The sequence below is a fragment of the Danio rerio genome, chromosome 13 (genome assembly GCF_052040795.2).
Source record: "Danio rerio strain M-AB ecotype USA chromosome 13, GRCz13ab, whole genome shotgun sequence".
Taxonomy (NCBI): Eukaryota; Metazoa; Chordata; class Actinopteri; order Cypriniformes; family Danionidae; genus Danio; species Danio rerio.
Window position 1 is genome coordinate 44,035,175 of NC_141033.1, and position 20,275 is coordinate 44,055,449.

Genomic DNA, 20,275 nt, shown 5'->3' on the forward strand with positions numbered 1-20,275 from the left:
TATAAGCCACAAAAATTAAAGCCGCATACCCATTAGTAAATGTGTTCCGCATACTCATCAGTTGCGCCCCTGAGTCCAAGGACATGTGGTACAGGTGAATTGAATAAGCTAAATTGCCCGTAGTGCATGTGTGTGAATGCAAGAGTGTATGGGTGTTTCCCAGCATTGCAATGCAGCTGGAAGGGCATTTGTTGCATTTAATCGTGATTAATCTAAACTTGCAATTGTCATGCACTTGTCAGGGAAGGATGGATGCCCAATTTATCTCCTCCAAAGGCCAGAGAGTGCTCTCATAGAAAACTTCAAACACCCACAAAGAAGAAGCCCAGTTAATATCCATAGCAGTTGAACAAGATTTGAAGACAAATAATCACAGGACTATATGCAGGACCGCCGCAAGTTTAACTAGCGCTCTAGGCAATCGACGATTGTGCCGCCTCACACAAGTGAAAGGTAGGGTGGTGTGTCACGGACAAAAGTGAAAAGCATGTGGGGGGGGTCTCAATGTCACCCCTAGTAAGATGCCGCTCTGAGCGATCGCCTATATTGTCCATGCCTAAATCTTGTACAGACTATATGGAATTATCTCCACTGTAGTCATGAAGCGAATTTGGAGAAGAAGAAAAAACATGCTGTTCAATGTGGTGTCTTCATTTCACATGCTTTCAGACGTAGCAGAAACACAGAGCCAATTATAATCAATTTCATCCCAAATAAATCTGTATAAACAATAACATCTTTACTTTTGTATGGTAGTGCAGGTACAGTTACAGTCAACATTTTTAGCCATCCTTTATTCTTTTTTAATTATTTCCCACATGACGTTTATATGAGCAAGGGATTTTCTGCAACATTTACGATAGTATTTTTTTCTTCTGGAGAAAGTCTTATTTGCTTTATTTTAGCTAAAATAATTGCAGTTTTTTTAAACCATTTTAAGGTCAAAATTATTAGCCCCCTTAAGCATTATATTTTTCCGATTGTCTACAGAGCAAACCATCGTTAAGCACTGACTTTTCTAATTACCTTAATTTGCTTAATTAACCTAGTTAAGCCTTTAAATAATTCAGTAGGGCTAATAATTGTGACTTCAATAAATTTATGTTCCCACAAATTCAAAATGTAAAATCTTTTGTGCCAAAGATGTGAATTTATATTCCACTTCCAGTTATAATAGAGTTGTTCAGTGTCTGTTTTTACTTTAAAACAAGTTATTAATAGATTAATAATAAAATGTTTATTAGTAGATTTAAACCGGCATCAACCACAAATGCTTAATGTTTTACTTGAAAGTGCTTAATAAAAACTACACAGACGGCTGTAAATAGAGTGTTGTTTACATATTTGGATGTGATTTGTTCAGAAGCGAGTTCTGGACTTCCTTGGTAACAAAAAAAGAGGAGATTCAAGAACCCAGAACTCACAAATACACTCAAGAGAATAAAGAGGAGCGGAAATAACAACAGAGCAGGAGGACAGAGATGTGCTCCTGCCAGCAGAGAGATATCAATCAGGCCTTCATCCAGGACCTGGCAGGAGCCGCTGGACGGACACACACACACACTCAAAGGAGAGAGAGAATGGGACAGCCTCTTACAAAGAGTAGTTTATAAAGGTTTGTGCTTAAAAACTTTAAAAAAGCTCACTTTTTCCATTGAATGCACGAGAATACTAAAAATCACAAACTCAAAAAAAGATTTTGCTGTATGTTCAAACTACATTGTTTAAATGAGCTGAAGCAACACAATTCTTGAGTTTTCTTGAGACAACAAGGCTCAATGCCAATTTTATTTCTGTACCCCTACACCTTCCCCTTGGCCCTTGAAACCCTTGAGGGGAAGGGCATTACATTTACCCCTAAGAAATGGGACACCACTACAACACCTGCACACGTCATCATATGTTGTCGCAGGGTCTTACTTCATATGAGTATGGCGACTGCTGTAGTTATTCCAGTTGCAATATAGTTGGGTATTTATCTTCAGAAAACCACTGTAGGCAACAATATCATGTTTTCATAACAAAATATTGTGGCAATAAGCTTGTACCTGTACTGTGCATTTAAATTGTGGCCATTTTCATCTATGCAAAAGAAATCAACATTAACGTTCAACCAGACGCTGTAAAAACATGCCTTCAAGCTAAAGAGAATTAGGACACACCAACCCCTTCATGTGAATGGGGTAGGGGTTGGGCCTAAAGGCTTATTTATACTTCTGCGTCAAGCACACACGTTTGCTCCGGCGCATTTCTCAAAAAATGTGACTACATGTCGCAATGTCGTGTAGTGCAAGCTCTGTGATTAGTCAGCTTGGTAGCGCTCACGAGTGTAGGCGGAGATGAGAGCCATGCGAGCCCAATTGAGCGAGTGTTTGCAAGTGTCGAGTCCTATGAAGGAGCTCCAGATGGGAACTGTTGTTTTGTGTTTATCTTATGGTTACGGTTGTTGCATGTCTGCCAGTTCCCGACTCAAAATAAGCGAGTTTGAGCCACTTTGCAGTACAAACAAAACACCAGTGAAGAAACTCGACACAGAGGAACATAAACACCTACTGCCAGCTACCACCTTGAAAGTGTTCTTGCAGAACAACAGAAACAGAGTGCAGAGGTATAAATGCATGGCAAGGCATGCGCCGTGGGCCATGCCGATAACTTGACGCAGAAGTATAAACCAGGCTTTAGGGGTAGAATTGGGGTTGGGCCTCAGTTGGGCTTTTATGTTCAATCCACTAAATTTGTTAAGTATGGAGCTAAAAATATTCCAAAACAATCTGAGTTTCAATTGTGTTTATTTGAACTATTAACAACTGTAATTTAATAAAACTGAATAGTATATGCCTTCAATAATTGTTCTGAATTTGAATTTCTTCATTTGAATTTCTTAACATAAATATTGAACATCAGAAATTCACAGATTTTAAGTCAGATTTTTATAGATGTATTTTTAAACTTTAGATTTTTTTGTTCTAATTTTATAGACTGCAGATATCAAGTTTGTAAAAAGTACAGTTTCAAGTTTTCAAGAGTAAGAAATTCAGAAAATAAAATTAAATATTCTAAAACAGTACACTCAAAGTACACTCAAAAAATATGTTTTTTGCTCATTCAAACTACTTATTTAAAATGAGCTGAAACAACACAATTCTTGAGCTTTCATTGGGACAGCTTAATTTATTTATGCTCAATCCACATGAATTTGTTAGAAGTGTTAAGTTAACTTAATCAATGTGTTGGAACAACAAGAATAGACTGTGGAACTCTGCATTTTTACAGTGTAGGTCAGAGGTGATCAACAGGCAACAGTTAACTCAATTAATTTGTGTTGGGACAACATAAATGAATGTTGTGAAACCCTGCATTTTTTGATAGTAAACTTAAACTTTGATAGTAAACATAAAAGGTTTGCAAGTTAATGAGAGAACTTTAACATTATTAATAATCACATATATTTCCTTTCATTTTCCTTCAGCTTAGTCCCTTATTTATCAGGGTGCCGCCTTAATCACATACAAATTCACACTGTAAAATTATTCTCAAAAAGAGGCTGGTTATTAAAAATCTACTAGGTGAAGAAAAGTGATCATTACTCGAACAGAGATTAGACTATGACAAATTGATTAAAATCATTGTTTACTGCGGAATCAGTGGAAACAGATTCAATTGCTGTTTCCGTCCAAATGTGCTAATTAAACATGCACAAAACTAAAATATAGCAGAAAACATTTGTGAATAAAGCACTGTTTCTATCCATCGAGTCAAAGAGAACAAAATCATCACTTACTGATAAACTGGTGCCAAATATCAAACAGAAAAAGTGGGATTTGTAGTAGGAGAAGCCACTGTAAGCTTTTTTCTTAAATAAAAAGCTGAGCTCAGACGCTCAAGCCAGTTCTGGGAAGTAATAATACCCAACCACTTTGATGATGGACATTGGCTAAAGCATTTTAGAATGACCCAAACAACATTTTAGATGATGTGCAATGTGCTGGTTTGTCCTTTAATTCAATCCTATAACACCCCAGTTAGGACAGAAAAGTGGACTGCCATTGCACTGTATAAATTGGCTACATCACATGACTTTTTTGATGCACATTAATTCTGTAAATGTTTTTACACCATAGTTTATGCACATTTTCTCTTACCAGACAACACATTCCCATTCAAGACTTAGTTGTGCGGAGACATTTTTTATGTGCAGGTAACATTTCAGAAAAATGGTTCATTAGTTAATGTATTTACAAAGGACGCCACAATTCTCAATATAATATAGAAGCATTCGGTACGTCATTCACGGTTCAATGTGCGCTTGTGAATTTCGTTTTTTTCGGTTTTATGTTTAAATAATTTGTGTGCGTTTTACATCTCTCTGAATTGACTGTTTGTGCCTGTATGTCTACGAGCTGAGATGAGGAAACTCCTCCCCGCAAGTAAATAGTCAATCACTATGCTCTAAAGTTAGGTTAACCATCATTCCACACTTTAACATGGCGACCGGCGATGAAGTAAAACAACAGTACGAGGAAGCGTCAGATTTCTTACCACACCGGCGTCTTTCAAAACATATAGCTTACTCAAACAGAAACACATCCAACATGACTGCATATCTAGGAGAAGCCTAGGAGAAGCACTTTATCAGCATCTAGACCAGCAGCCTGTAAGTACATTTAAGATTTGTTTCAGTTGTTGTGTATGGTTTGAGGACTTGTTTCCAGCTGTTTGTGTAAAGTTGTAGGACATTTAAACTTGCTTTCAGTTGTGTATAATACTAGAAGTTGTTTAGCCACTGTTTCCTTGGTTACTATAAGAGCTTGTGTAGCGAACGCAAACGCGGTTTCGCGTCGTCCGCCTCAGTTTCGGCCCTTGTTTTGACTCGGGAGGCGTGTCCAAACGCCAGGTAACCACTATATAGCGAGCACGCTAGCATTAGTCGGCAGGAGAAGCACTTTATCAGCATCTAGACCAGCAGCCTGTAAGTACATTTAAGATTTGTTTCAGTTGTTGTGTATGGTTTGAGGACTTGTTTCCAGCTGTTTGTGTAAAGTTGTAGGACATTTAAACTTGCTTTCAGTTGTGTATAATACTAGAAGTTGTTTAGCCACTGTTTCCTTGGTTACTATAAGAGCTTGTGTAGCGAACGCAAACGCGGTTTCGCGTCGTCCGCCTCAGTTTCGGCCCTTGTTTTGACTCGGGAGGTGTGTCCAAACGCCAGGTAACCACTATATAGCGAGCACGCTAGCATTAGTCGGCAGGAGAAGCACTTTATCAGCATCTAGACCAGCAGCCTGTAAGTACATTTAAGATTTGTTTCAGTTGTTGTGTATGGTTTGAGGACTTGTTTCCAGCTGTTTGTGTAAAGTTGTAGGACATTTAAACTTGCTTTCAGTTGTGTATAATACTAGAAGTTGTTTAGCCACTGTTTCCTTGGTTACTATAAGAGCTTGTGTAGCGAACGCAAACGCGGTTTCGCGTCGTCCGCCTCAGTTTCGGCCCTTGTTTTGACTCGGGAGGCGTGTCCAAACGCCAGGTAACCACTATATAGCGAGCACGCTAGCATTAGTCGGCAGGAGAAGCACTTTATCAGCATCTAGACCAGCAGCCTGTAAGTACATTTAAGATTTGTTTCAGTTGTTGTGTATGGTTTGAGGACTTGTTTCCAGCTGTTTGTGTAAAGTTGTAGGACATTTAAACTTGCTTTCAGTTGTGTATAATACTAGAAGTTGTTTAGCCACTGTTTCCTTGGTTACTATAAGAGCTTGTGTAGCGAACGCAAACGCGGTTTCGCGTCGTCCGCCTCAGTTTCGGCCCTTGTTTTGACTCGGGAGGCGTGTCCAAACGCCAGGTAACCACTATATAGCGAGCACGCTAGCATTAGTCGGCAGGAGAAGCACTTTATCAGCATCTAGACCAGCAGCCTGTAAGTACATTTAAGATTTGTTTCAGTTGTTGTGTATGGTTTGAGGACTTGTTTCCAGCTGTTTGTGTAAAGTTGTAGGACATTTAAACTTGCTTTCAGTTGTGTATAATACTAGAAGTTGTTTAGCCACTGTTTCCTTGGTTACTATAAGAGCTTGTGTAGCGAACGCAAACGCGGTTTCGCGTCGTCCGCCTCAGTTTCGGCCCTTGTTTTGACTCGGGAGGCGTGTCCAAACGCCAGGTAACCACTATATAGCGAGCACGCTAGCATTAGTCGGCAGGAGAAGCACTTTATCAGCATCTAGACCAGCAGCCTGTAAGTACATTTAAGATTTGTTTCAGTTGTTGTGTATGGTTTGAGGACTTGTTTCCAGCTGTTTGTGTAAAGTTGTAGGACATTTAAACTTGCTTTCAGTTGTGTATAATACTAGAAGTTGTTTAGCCACTGTTTCCTTGGTTACTATAAGAGCTTGTGTAGCGAACGCAAACGCGGTTTCGCGTCGTCCGCCTCAGTTTCGGCCCTTGTTTTGACTCTCGAGGCGTGTCCAGCTGAATTCAATCAGCTAGTGCTTTGGGGTTATATAAACAACTAGTTCACCGCGGCAGCGGTCGCGGCAGCCTCGTGTGAAGACCGCCTCGTGTGAAGACCGACGAGGGTAAAGACCATCGACTCTACCTGCGCGACTCCACCGAGCAAAGACACCGACAAAGCACTTGAGTACTTTACTGTATTGTTTTACTTTACACTTATTTTTTGTTGTCAGTGCACTTTTATTATGTGTTTTCTAATTCCTGTTGTTACTAACACTCGCAAAACACGGGAGGTGCGCTGCAGGCGTAATCCTCACAACCTTCGTTCAATACATGTATCTACTATTTCACAACTCTCTCTCTCCGTGGGCCTCTGGAATTGTCAATCAGCTGTTAACAAGGCTGATTTTATTACCTCCATAGCTACATATTCTGACTATAATCTCATGGCTCTAACTGAGACCTGGTTGAGGCCGGAGGACACTGCTACACATGCTACTCTTTCTGCTAATTTCTCTTTTTCCCACACTCCTCGTCACACAGGGAGAGGGGGTGGGACTGGACTACTAATTTCCAAAGAATGGAAATTTACTCTGATACCGTCCCTGCCAACAATCAGCTCCTTTGAATTCCATGCAGTCACCATTATCCACCCCTTCTACATAAATGTGGTTGTCATCTACCGCCCACCAGGTAAATTAGGTCACTTCCTAGATGAACTGGATGTTCTTCTCTCATCTTTTTCTAATTTTGCCACTCCCTTATTGGTGCTAGGTGACTTCAACATTTACGTTGACAAACCGCAAGCTGCAGACTTTCAGACTTTGCTTGCCTCTTTTGACCTAAAAAGAGCACCTACTGCTGCTACCCACAAATCAGGTAATCAGCTAGACCTTATTTACACACGACACTGCTTCACTGATCAAACAATAGTAACTCCACTACAAATATCTGATCATTTCCTTCTGTCTCTCAACATCCACATTACTCCTGAGCCGCCACACACTCCTACACTGGTTACCTTTCGCAGAAACCTACGATCTCTCTCACCCAATAGACTATCCACCATTGTTTCAGACTCTCTTCCTCCATCTCGCAAACTCACTGCACTTGATTCGAACAGTGCCACTAATACACTCTGCTCCACTCTAGCATCATGTCTAGACCGATTATGTCCTCTTGCATCCAGGCCAGCCCGTGCCAGTCCTCCTGCACCCTGGCTCTCGGATGCTCTCCGTGAGCATCGCTCAAAACTTCGGGCTGCGGAGAGAATTTGGCGGAAAACTAAAAATCCTGCACATCTCTTAACATACCAAACTCTTCTGTCCTCTTTCTCAGCTGAGGTTACTTCTGCAAAGCAGACGTATTACCGTCTGAAAATCAACAATGCCACTAATCCTCGCCTACTTTTTAAAACATTTTCCTCCCTCCTCTATCCTCCTCCTCCACCCGCATCCTCCACACTTACTACTGATGACTTTGCTACATTCTTCTGCACCAAAACTGCAAAAATCAGTGCTCAATTTGCTGCACCTACAACAAACACGCAAGATACAACACCAACACCACACACACTCACCTCTTTTTCTCAGCTCTCTGAGTCTGAGGTGTCCAAACTTGTGCTATCTAGCCATGCAACCACCTGTCCACTCGATCCCATTCCCTCTCATCTCTTGCAAGCCATCTCTCCTGCAGTCATACCAACACTGACTCACATAATTAACACATCTCTTGACTCTGGTTTATTCCCCACTACATTTAAGCAGGCTAGGGTAACCCCACTGCTAAAGAAACCCAACCTGGACCATACGCTACTTGAAAACTACAGACCAGTATCCCTGCTTCCATTCATGGCCAAGATTCTGGAGAAAGTAGTGTTCAATCAAGTCCTGGACTTTCTTACTCAAAACAATCTCATGGACAACAAGCAATCCGGCTTTAAGAAAGGCCACTCAACTGAGACTGCCCTGCTCTCGGTCGTGGAGGATCTCAGACTGGCTAAAGCAGACTCTAAATCATCAGTCCTCATTTTGCTGGACTTGTCAGCTGCTTTTGACACTGTCAACCACCAGATCCTGCTATCTACGCTTGAGTCACTGGGCGTTGCGGGCACTGTTATACAATGGTTCAGATCTTACCTCTCTGACAGGTCATTCAGGGTGTCTTGGAGGGGAGAGGTGTCCAACCTACAGCATCTAAACACTGGGGTACCTCAAGGCTCTGTTCTTGGGCCACTTCTCTTCTCCATCTACACATCATCTCTAGGACCAGTCATCCAGAGACATGGATTCTCCTACCACTGTTATGCTGATGATACCCAGCTATACCTCTCTTTTCATCCTGATGATCCCTCGGTTCCAGCTCGTATCTCAGCCTGCCTGTTGGATATTTCACACTGGATGAAAGATCATCATCTTCAGCTGAACCTCGCAAAAACGGAAATGCTTGTAGTTTCTGCCAACTCGACTCTACACCATAACTTTTCAATCCAGATGGATGGGGCAACCATTACTGCATCCAAAATGGTGAAAAGCCTTGGAGTAACGATTGATGACCAACTAAACTTCTCTGACCACATTTCTAGAACTGCTCGATCGTGCAGATTTGCACTCTATAACATCAGAAAGATCCGACCCTTCTTATCTGAACATGCAGCTCAACTCCTTGTTCAAGCTCTTGTTCTCTCCAAACTGGATTACTGCAACTCTCTACTAGCTGGGCTTCCAGCTAACTCTATCAAGCCTCTTCAACTGCTCCAGAATGCAGCAGCACGAGTTGTCTTCAATGAACCTAAACGAGCACATGTCACTCCGCTGCTAGTCCGTTTGCACTGGCTGCCAGTTGCTGCTCGCATCAAATTCAAAACTCTGATGTTTGCCTACAAAGTGACTTCTGGCCTAGCACCTTCTTATCTGCACTCACTTCTGCAGATCTATGTGCCCTCCAGAAACTTGCGTTCTGTGAATGAACGTCGCCTCGTGGTTCCATCCCAAAGAGGAAAAAAATCACTTTCGCGAACGCTCACGCTCAATCTGCCCAGTTGGTGGAATGAACTCCCTAACTGCATCAGAACAGCAGAGTCACTCGCTATTTTCAAGAAACGACTAAAAACTCAACTATTTAGTCTCCACTTCACTTCCTAATCTGCAATTGCCTATTTGAATATCACACTAACTGTACAAAAAAAAAAAAAAAACAAAAAAAAAAAAAAACAAAAAAAAAAAAAAAAAAAAAAAAAAAAAAAATTACTAACACTTCCCTTCTTAGACTTTACAGACCTGAAACTTGCCTTTAGTACTTATTCATTGTTGCTCTTAGTGGTGTAAATTGCTTCCTTGTCCTCATTTGTAAGTCGCTTTGGATAAAAGCGTCTGCTAAATGACTAAATGTAAATGTAAAATGTAAATGTATCTGCAGCGCCATCACCTAGCAATATCACTGTCTGAAGGCAGGATAGCAGTGAAGTTCTCCAAAAAACAACAATTCCTTGCTGAATTTTTCCAGCACTTACCCAACTTTCCAACTTACCCAACTGGTTCCGAGAGACACATAAAAATAACAAAGGCAGTGGTAGTGTTCATTGCTAAAGATTTGCAGCCATTTTCAGTGATTTTCAGTAAAAAACTGAGGTATGTATTGAACCGTAGGCTAACTGTATTGTTGCATCTGTAGTATTCACTAATGTAAGGTCCACCCGCTTGACCCAATGAAGGTGTCAACTGGTGGATGACGGTTCTGAGATTTAACTCATATCTGACTCCAATTTGAATATGAGGTGGTTTAGAATATCAGTATATTTATCTTTTGTTTTATCTTACTCCAATCATAAAAAGTTAAGAAGATTATATCAATATATAATTTAGATAAATGTTGGAACCTTTTGTCTTCACTCATAATTTCCTATCGCCTCGGCCGATGGCATCCCTCACGGTCACACTCTCATCAGCCTTGATTATTAAACAGAGGTAATTGACTAATACTATTAGTTGGCCGCTCCTATGGTTGCTCATTTTAAAGTATTTTTGATTAGCCCCCCTTAGATGTACACCCTTGAGTAAAGACAATATCATTTATAATAAGAGGTCTAGGCCATTATTATAAATTTAACAGATTATTGTTCTCTATAAAATCTTTGGTTTAGCCAAGCCCATGGTTTCCCATGTATACTTATTTAGAATAATATTAATTTCAAACAAGGGTCTGGTACCCTATCTAGGTTAGTCATGCAACACCTTGTTTCCCTGGGCGACACTTGAATCAATATCAAATCAATACCCTAAAATACAATTAGTGTGCCCAATGTTCCATCTCAACTGGATTTTAGTCAGTCTACTGACCTGACGCAGGAAGTGCGAAAACAAGGATACAGCATAATCTACTAAAATGAATAATTACAGAGTAAGAAGAATGTGCTCAAACAATTTAATAGTCAGGTAAATATGTATTATGCCAATTATTCAATCCATTCATAAACAATCAATACAAGACATCAAATTCTCAAAGATAGATCTAAAATCAAAAGATGCATACCTGACTTCAAAATATACATAGTATAGAGCATGAGAGCTCCACACTACGGGCTGATCTGCTTACAGAATCGCCCCGAACATCTTAAAACTGTTGCTTAAGTAGTCAAACCAAGAATCTCCTTCAAGTAGGGGTGTGTGTGGAATAACAAAATGCATTTGCATTTAGTGGCATGTTAGATCTGAAGAGTTTCTGCCTATAGGGAACAAATGGTCATTTGAATAGAAGCACCTTAGGTAAAGGCACACCCTTAGCATGAGTTCAAAAGAGACCTGAAGTTGGATATCTATTAGTTTGATTATGTCTATTTCTGAGGGAATGAGACCATTTTATCAGTTGCGCTTTGAGACATTTCAAATGATATCAAACATGATAGATAAAGTCACTTGGATTGATATAGAACATTCGTACTTTAAAATGACCATTTTGTGAAGATATGTATGAAGAGAGGGTAAGTGAAAAAAGGAGCTTGCGGGGGATGCTTCAAATGTAAATGAAGGAAAGGAGAGGAGTCGGCTTTCCCCCATTCCCACCTGATAAGGTGGGGAGCCTATTGTCTGTGTGTTTCCAGCCCCTGCTTGTATTGTCAAAAAACATCACAGTAACTGTGATATCTCAAACCTTACACTGACACTAAGTATGAATAATCTTGTAAAGCATTGATTATTCATAGTTTGCCATTAACTAATGCATTATTAAAAACCAAAGTTGAGCTTGTTGACATAAATTAATGCACTGAGTTAACATGAACTAACGTTATTTAACTTAACCTCATAAGGCCCAAGCTGTTTTTTAACATGCATTTTTATTTCTCTTTGCTTTTGGGCTTACTTGAACCTAATTAGAATAAAACTTAAAGGGCCATGAAACCCCCTCGTTTCAGCAGGGTGTTTTCACACCTCTACTTTGGTAAAAGTCAGAAAAGTGGGCGTGTCCAGCTTTGTTTAGGGGGGGGGGGTGTCGGAGGAAGAAAAGGGGTGATGGTGTGGGAGTGTCTATTTGGGCTGCTGACTTTCAGAGTCAAAACACACACACACACACACACACACACACACACACACACACACACAGAGGGGACAAAAAGACTCTGTTTACATGGACATCTGTAGTCGAATTATTTGCCAAATTATTAAATGTTAGACTTTAACTGCAGTTTGGCTCTTTCATTTAGGGAATTCATTCATGTCCCTCGCGACAAACGAAATATTTGATTCGAGGAACTGCTCTAAGCGTGTATTTTTCATGCAATGTTTGATACCGCACGGCGAATGAGAGAAAAAAAACCCTCCGCATTTCCCGGAAACTTAGATGCACACGGCAGGTAGTGTCAGAAAGTGTGTTATTCTGGTCACTAAATGCGGTGAAAATCCTACACGAGGGTAAAGTTTGGTTGTAGTGCTAACATGTTTACACTCGGTGCAATAGTTAACTTAGTTTGATACGAACAAACTGAACAAACAAAGAGCGCTGGTCGCTCACTTACCAAATCTGTAGAGACAGGACAATCACCAGCAACTAGAGCCGCGTCTTTATTAAGAGGAGACTACAAGCGAATCCGGATCTCAGGTAAACAATAATCCTCCTTTGACACGTAAGTTATTGTTGTCAAGCGTCGCGTACACTGTTAATCCATACGTGGCTCCAGCTGAGCTCTCACAGAGAGAAAATGAAAACAAGACTTAACTGCAGCAAATTATAAAAGCAACACTTCACGCTTGTTTTGCCAATACAATGTGGCGTCTCTGTCGTCTAAACACTGTGACAGTAATGAATATTAATGAAGTTGCACAATAGAGCGCGCTGATTGGTTTGAACCAAGCCTTACTCATGCATTATTGCATCACACTGTAAGACGTAATAAGACACACTCTGGCACAGACGTCCAGTCTGCACGCTGGAATACAAGGCTATTATGTCATGGCTGTGACGCAGCTTCAAAAATTGGTTTCAAACCGGAAGTACGAATTTGCTTGAAATAACGCAAAAACTACCAATTTACACTTTGTGGTGAAATATAGGTGTCCTAATAGTGTTTTTAGCAGTGTGGGACACATATACGACTGTCAACAGCTCAAAAAATGTGTTTTGGTGTTTCGTGACCCTTTAAGTATCATGTTTTGATATGATGTACTTTTAGAGAAAAATGTCCATATATGTGGACTCATGCTTCGAATTTACATAAAACACTTTTCTGACTGTTTTTAATGCATATATATATATATATATATATATATATATATATATATATATATATATATATATTTTTTTTTTTTTAATTTATTTTTTTTTTAAGTAAAATCTATTTTTTTTCCACATTTTGGACAGTTAAAAATAGTGTTTGGGACATTTCACATGCGGCAAAACAGTTGCGGGATGACACTATGTCTATAACAAAATATAAAACATTCAAAGTACTTTGAATAGCCACTTAAGAGCTCAAATGTGCAGTCCACACATGTGGCCACTAAGCCCTAGGAGGTTAAATACCATTAACTAGCGTTAAAAAACATACATAAATACCAAAATAAATGTATTACTAACTTTTTGTTCATGTTAGTAAATGCAGTAACAAACATTACCTAATGAACCAGTATTTTAAAATGTGACCAAATATCATATGTGCGATTCCATTAAACTTTTTATTTTTTTTATGTGATGTGTGCAAAATGTGCATAAAAATAGGTAGATGGACACATACGGTGTAGCTAATGACTCCACCATGGGCGATTTCAGAATGGAAGCATGGAACTTACCAGAAGAGGATGTGTGTCAAATGCTTGCACATCAGGAAAAGTGTGCATATCAAAAGACTCTCCAGATACCAAAACTTAAGAAGTGCAGAAATTTAAATCGTGGGGTTAGAAAGCATCAAGAAATATCAAACAGCACCAGTTGTCTGAGGCTTTCAAAAAAAAAAGTCTGCTCTCACTCAAAAACAAACTCTGGCATATTCAGATGCCAGACACTACCAGAGCTTCAAACAGGAGCAGGTTAGATGGGCAGAGGAATGTTGAAAAAAATAGATATTTTTTTTGGCAGCAAGCACACAAGATTTGTGCACAGATGGATAAAAAGCAAGCCATGCCCACGTTTAAAAATACTGCAGGATCATTAATGTTTTGGGTCTGATTTTCTGCCAGAATCTTTGGACATCTTGTTTAGATTCGCAGCATTCTATCAAACATCAACAGATTAAAAAATGACAGACCTGATTGCCTCTGTTAGAAACCTTAAGGGCAGGACACACCAAGCCAAATCTACGCATAAACTGAGGAGCATTCAGTACCATTATCCCAGTAATTGTCACTCACAACGGAGGAATTCACTCCTGCAATGATGTCTGACAATCTAATAATCCATATTGTTTGCAACTATTTGGGAAATGTAGTGAAACTACAGTTGGCCTTTTTGTGTTCCTTCTTAACCTGAATTGTATACTTGCTACATCACTTCAATACTTCACACTTGCACTCTGATTTGTTGCTGAATAACCAATCAGAGCACTCTCTTCAGCCAACAGCTGATGCCAATTCTAGGCTGAATAGGTCCAATGTGTAACCTCACCAAACCAACAAGCTGAGCCAATGCTGTCTGACAGCACAACAAAGCCATCCGTTGGCTTGGTGTGTCCCAGCCTTTACAATAAACCCTGGCTGGTTTTTTCATCAGGACAAGGAGCTAAAACAAATATCAGAATTGACAAAAGCTTGAACCCCAAGAGTGTGAACTGAAGAGCATCCAACTGTACATCAACATGAACCTGGGAATTTGAGTGTGGTGGAGAGATTGGGTGTGGAAAAATCATCTATGAATTCTTTCCAGGTGATGTCCAACCTCATCAGCCATTACTGGAAAAGGGTTGTATTGAGTAAACAAAAAGGTAGCAATTATTGCTGTAAAAGTGATCTAGAATGACCTTCTGTTCCACTGGAAGACGTTTAATGTCTTTGACTATACAAGTAGTCCCAATTAGCAACTTGTTAGCAACCATCTGTTGTTAGTGTAACATACTGAAAAAAATCATGATTGTGATGTACTGTAACTGGTGTATTTATCTTATAAATAGAATAAAATGTCAAAGTAGGGTCTCAAGTTTGTACATTAAGCTGTATGTAACTCCACTATCTATAAAAGATAAAGGCAGAGCAAGGATAAAATTTTAAATTAGTCAGAGTGTGGCATTTAAAATATTTCTGTGAGTCTTGGGTAAATGATGTTATAATTAAATTTGTATGTATATTGAATTGAAGTCAGAATTATTAGCCCCCCTGTTTATTTTTTTTTCTCCAATATTTGTTTAACAGAGAGCAGATTTTTTCAACACATTTCTAAACATAATAGTTTTAACAACTCATCTCTAATAACTGACTTATTTTATCTTTGCTCTAAAGACAGTAAATATTAATTTACTAGATATTTTTTTCAAGACACGTCTATACAGCTTAAAGTGACATTTGAAGGGTTAAGTAGGTTAATTACGTTAACTGGGCAGGTTAGAGTAATTAAGCAAGTTATTGTATTACGATGGTTTGTTTTGTAGACTATCGGAAAAAAATGTTTGAAGGGGCTAATAATTTTGACCATAAATGAATAAAAAAATAAAATAAAAACTGCTTTTATTTTAGCTGAAATAAAACAAATGAGACATTCTCCTAAAGAAAAATATTATCAGACATATTGTATACATTTTTGTGTTTTGTGTTTGTGTTACACCCCTATATATATATATTAGGGGTGTAACAATTGACAAGAATCATGGTTCGTTTCGATACAGTGGTGTCACAGTTCGCTATGTTTTCAGCACACATCTGCTTGATGTTACAGTCATTGTCCGTTTCAGGGGATCTGAATGCAAGAATTATTGTCTAAGTGAAATGGGCTTGTAAATGAATAATGTCACAGGGCTCAATTACATTTAACATTTTCTAAAAACCCAAATTTTCAGTACATGAACAGTAGATGCTGTTCTGTTTTTGCACAGTGCGAAGAAAAGGGGCAAGTAAACACAACATAGGTGGGGTTTAGGCTAAAGTGGCACCCTTTTTGTTATCTTGTTTCTGTGTATCTGTAAAAGCTAAAATGTCTTACTTTTACTTTCTGTATCTATTTGAAAATGAAGAAAATGTTGTCTACAGACAAACTTTTGTTTTTATAAATAAATATTCATTTAAAAACGTTTAAGATTAACATATTATTTTACTATCAGAGATGAGCAGATTATAGCTCACTGAATCTGCTGGTAATCATGATCATGCCTAAAACAAAGATTTAAATTATTAAAGTGATGATCGGGTGCAGATACATATATCAGATAAAAGTATATGTGCGGGCAGGTATGAAGATTTGTAAGAGGCCGCGGGATTCGGGTGTCATTTCAGATGATCCGGGCATGTCTAGTAAGAGTGGCATTTGTGTAGTAGGGTCAGTGTGTTTAAAACATGCTCATTTTGAGGAATGTGTTTGTTCTGGACCTCAGTGTCCATCAAAAAATTGCAAGTTGCAAAATTTTTCTTTTCACTGAGCTCTATTGTTTTCCTATTTCCAATTGGAGATTTACACCTACCTATCTTTAAATCGTAACAGTTCCTGACTCCAGTAAGCTTGTGTTTAATTTTGGTTTTCCATATAGAAACACAGGAAAACATTAATGTATTGTCCTAGAAAAAATATGCCTTGAAAGAAATTTGATGAAGATAGCATGCAAATTGAGACAACTAGCTGCAATGAGTGCTTAGGGGTTGTAGCTTTAAACTGATGTACAGTTTTTTTTTTAGGATTACTCTTGTCCTTTTTGGTGGAATCTATTCATAAACATTGACATGTGGAAAAACAGCACCTCAGTGCGTCCTCACCGGGCGCTGGGGAAAGGGTTAATGTAATATAGTTTGTTATATTTACCTTTGGCCCACAGCTCTCAGTGATTTGGGTTTTTGACCATTCATACAAAAACGTTTGGGCACCACTAATTTACAGTCAATTCAAGATACATATCTTAACTATACGTGCATTTACTGCGATCAAACTCATGATCGCTGCACAATCACGCAACACAAACCTCAAATTTGTTACCTACATGAAAGTGCATTTGCTTTGAGAAAAGGAGATCTCAGGGGAAAATGTCTCTTGCTCAAACAGGGTAGCACAGATGAAATTTTCAATTTTGCTAATTTAACTGCTAGTTGCTAAGCAACCATACATTCCGTCCATCCCAAAATTACACAAAACGCAATTAGCCACAGACTCTTCACGCATACAAAGTTTGGCGAGTGTTCATAATAGGGATCAAACGATATACTGTAGCAGTTCAAACTAGGGAAGAATGTTATAAATGCAGCAGAAGAGAAGCTACATTAATTTCAGTTAATCATACAAAAACATTCGATTTCTTACATCACAAAACAGTGATTATACAATAGAGTAAACACTATTACTATGCATACATAGCATTGATAGCATTGATGATGACATACAGGCACAAATATGGGCATGAACTAAAGATTGCTGATGCAATGCACACAAAATACGAGGATGAGCAAGAGTTGTAAGTGTATCTTCTCACTGCTATATATAGACAAACAGAGCTTACGCTGAGCTCCAGAACAAACACATTCCTCAACGAGAGCATGTTATATACATACTGACCCTGCTACACAAATCTCAATTCCACATATTGTAATAACCATCCAAATAGAGTTGCGTGATGTTTAAGATGGTCTAAATGTAAGGTCATTTCAGCATTTAGATTAAAAAATATATTATAATAATTAATTATTTTTTCTTCATTTCACATAATGTGAGAACAAAACCAGTTGTCTAGTTGCAATTTGTGGACTTAAAGGAATAGTTCAACCCAAAATTAAAATTACAGCATAATTTACCAACCCAGGCTCATTGTTGTAAAGTAGCCCCACGGACGTTTCTGGAGACCGCGAAATACGTCCCGGGAGATACGTATTTGTGCAGTTTTTGTTTTTGTGAATCCGCGAGAGGCCACTGTGCTGCGATTTTTCGTGTCTCGAACGCCTCTCGGGAGCGCGTGCCGTTCGCACCTGCGCTGTTCTAGCGTAAAAAGCCGCCGGAGGCCGCTGTCGAGCCAATCGGCCGACCAGTCGATCGAAGTCATTCAGTCAGTCGGACAGACTGTCGCTCGACAGCGGCCTCTGGTGGCAGCCACCCTCCTCCTTCTCTAAACCCAAGCGACGATTTACAAAAGCCATCCAGAAAAGAAAAGAAAAAGCCCTCGTCCGATTTTGACTGAGTTTCGGATTGCACCGCTCCGTCATAAACTCGTTTGGTTTTATTTTTTGTATTCTGTTTTTCATCTTACCTGATTTCTGGAACCGCTCTTCCCTGGACTTGAACCCGGTCGTCGCCACGGGTGGCTCCTCCTCCCCCGGGCCTCCGCTCCGCCGACATAACACTACGAGCTAAGCGGACAAACTGGTTGTGGCGGGAAAGCCCTCCACACGGAGGTAAGCCGTCACAGCCTGCGAGCGCAAAGAAGAGAGAGGAGCGGCCAACGAAATTTGGCCATACGCACATCTGGCCACGTAAATCGCGGTATCCAGAAACGTCCGCGTAGCTATGTTTTCAGATTGAGCTTGGGTTGTAATTTACTCACCCTAAAGCCATCCTCAGTGTGTACCTTGTTACATTTTCTTTTTCCTGGCTCTTCCATGCTGAGGTTTCCAAAAGCAAATATATCTGTCGTCAATCTGAAATGAATGGGTTCTAGGTTTCATAGCACAGTGTTTCCTGCGCAGTGACTATAGATAGAAGGAGAGTAAATGCAGTGCGCTGAGGCTTTTTTTACTCATATTTTCAGCCATTAAAAACCAAAAATGACATTTCCGGCTGATAATTTTGATTCATGACAGGCACAGACAGGCTATGATGTATTTGGTTATGTCAAGTTGTCAATGTCACCTTCACATTTAAAATGACATAATTGAGTTAATGATAATGACAGTTATCTAAAGTCTGCATAGAATCTTAATGTGTCATTTCATAATTATAAAGGTGTCATGACAGTCTAATGCACTGCAAGAAGAAAATCAAGAAGCATCACAAGTTACAAATACTATCTTTTTTCAGAAATAATAATTCCTTAAAACAAGCAAAAAAAAACTGCCAATTGGGTAAGCAAAAGAATCGTGTTCTCCCTGTGAAATAACATTATTTTACTTGTTTTAAGGAAAAACAAAACTCACTTAATTTTGACTTATCATTTATGAAAACAAGAAAACAAATATTTTTTTTACCAATTATTTTTGTAGAATATGCCTCTTGATTTAAGAATATTTTGATATTTGAACTAGTAACAAGAAATAACAATGTAAGATATACAGGGTGGGCCATTTATATGGATACACCTTAATAAAGTGGGAATGGTTGGTGATATTAGCCCCTTTCACACAGTGATACCAGTACATATATGGAAAATTTACGGAACGACTTTACCGGTAAATTCAAAAAAGTGCTGTCCAACAACTTCGATGAAAACATATAGAGAAACACTTTTGCATGTCGAGATGTACATGATATGTGTGTGCTGGCACTCACGGGCTGTTTCACGGGCACGCGCAAAGCTTGAAGGTAAACGAACAACGGCTTATTATAAGCATCTTTTCGATAATTATTTACACAGTTGGCATTCAGATGAACATATAAACGTTATCTGACTAATTTCTAGCAGCTAAATGTGTCTGGAAAAATATTCAAAGGCTTTTATTCTCATAAACCGCGTGGACATGAATGCGTCTGACTGTTCTGATTGGCTAAAGCAGACGTCTCATGTCAGCACCTTCTGGACGTGCACACGCTCTTTCCAGCAATCTTCCTTCTGGGTTCACACAGCGCAGAACTCCAGCAAATTACCGGTCATTTTACAACTTCTGTTTCCGTAAAATAGCCAGAACAAATTTACCGGTATTTTCAAAAAGGGGCTGTTCTGTAATTTTCCGGAAAGGTCTGTATGTGTGAAAGGGGCAAATAATGTCCTGTTTATTCCAGTTCGTTTTGTCTGGTGCGAACAGTCAAATTAGCTTATCGCTTATCATGTGGCGTGTTGTTAGGACATAGGGCTACAGAGTAAACTGCTCATCTTACATTTACATTTGTAATATTTATATTATTTGCTAACTAATAACCACCTCATGTGGAACTCTAAATCTGCGTCTCATTTCGGAGGCAGCTACTGTCCACCGAAGGTTGCATTTTGGTCACGAACACGTACTTTGAGAGCATTTATGACTGGATGAATAAAATATGCGAAATATGATTAGCTAAACTGGCATTGGGCGGT

General features: G+C 39.2%; 2 protein-coding genes across 7 annotated transcripts in view; one reads left to right on the forward strand and one right to left on the reverse strand.

Moving 5' to 3' along the window:
* The window catches only part of pcdh15a (protocadherin-related 15a), a 406,352-nt gene that overhangs the window by 269,798 nt on the left and 116,279 nt on the right, over nucleotides 1-20,275 (reverse strand).
* The window catches only part of LOC147841173 (uncharacterized), a 40,108-nt gene continuing 24,450 nt past the window's right edge, over nucleotides 4,618-20,275 (forward strand). The window contains exons 1-2 of one of the 2 annotated variants that reach the window (XM_087279695.1): nucleotides 4,618-7,137; nucleotides 7,219-9,854. In XM_087279695.1, coding sequence (XP_087135821.1) covers nucleotides 6,690-7,137; nucleotides 7,219-9,587 — 2,817 coding nt within the window. In that variant the 5' untranslated portion in view covers nucleotides 4,618-6,689 and the 3' untranslated portion in view covers nucleotides 9,588-9,854. Of the gene's footprint in view, nucleotides 9,855-20,275 lie in introns of those variants that run through there. The other variant, XM_087279694.1, reaches the window with a different exon arrangement.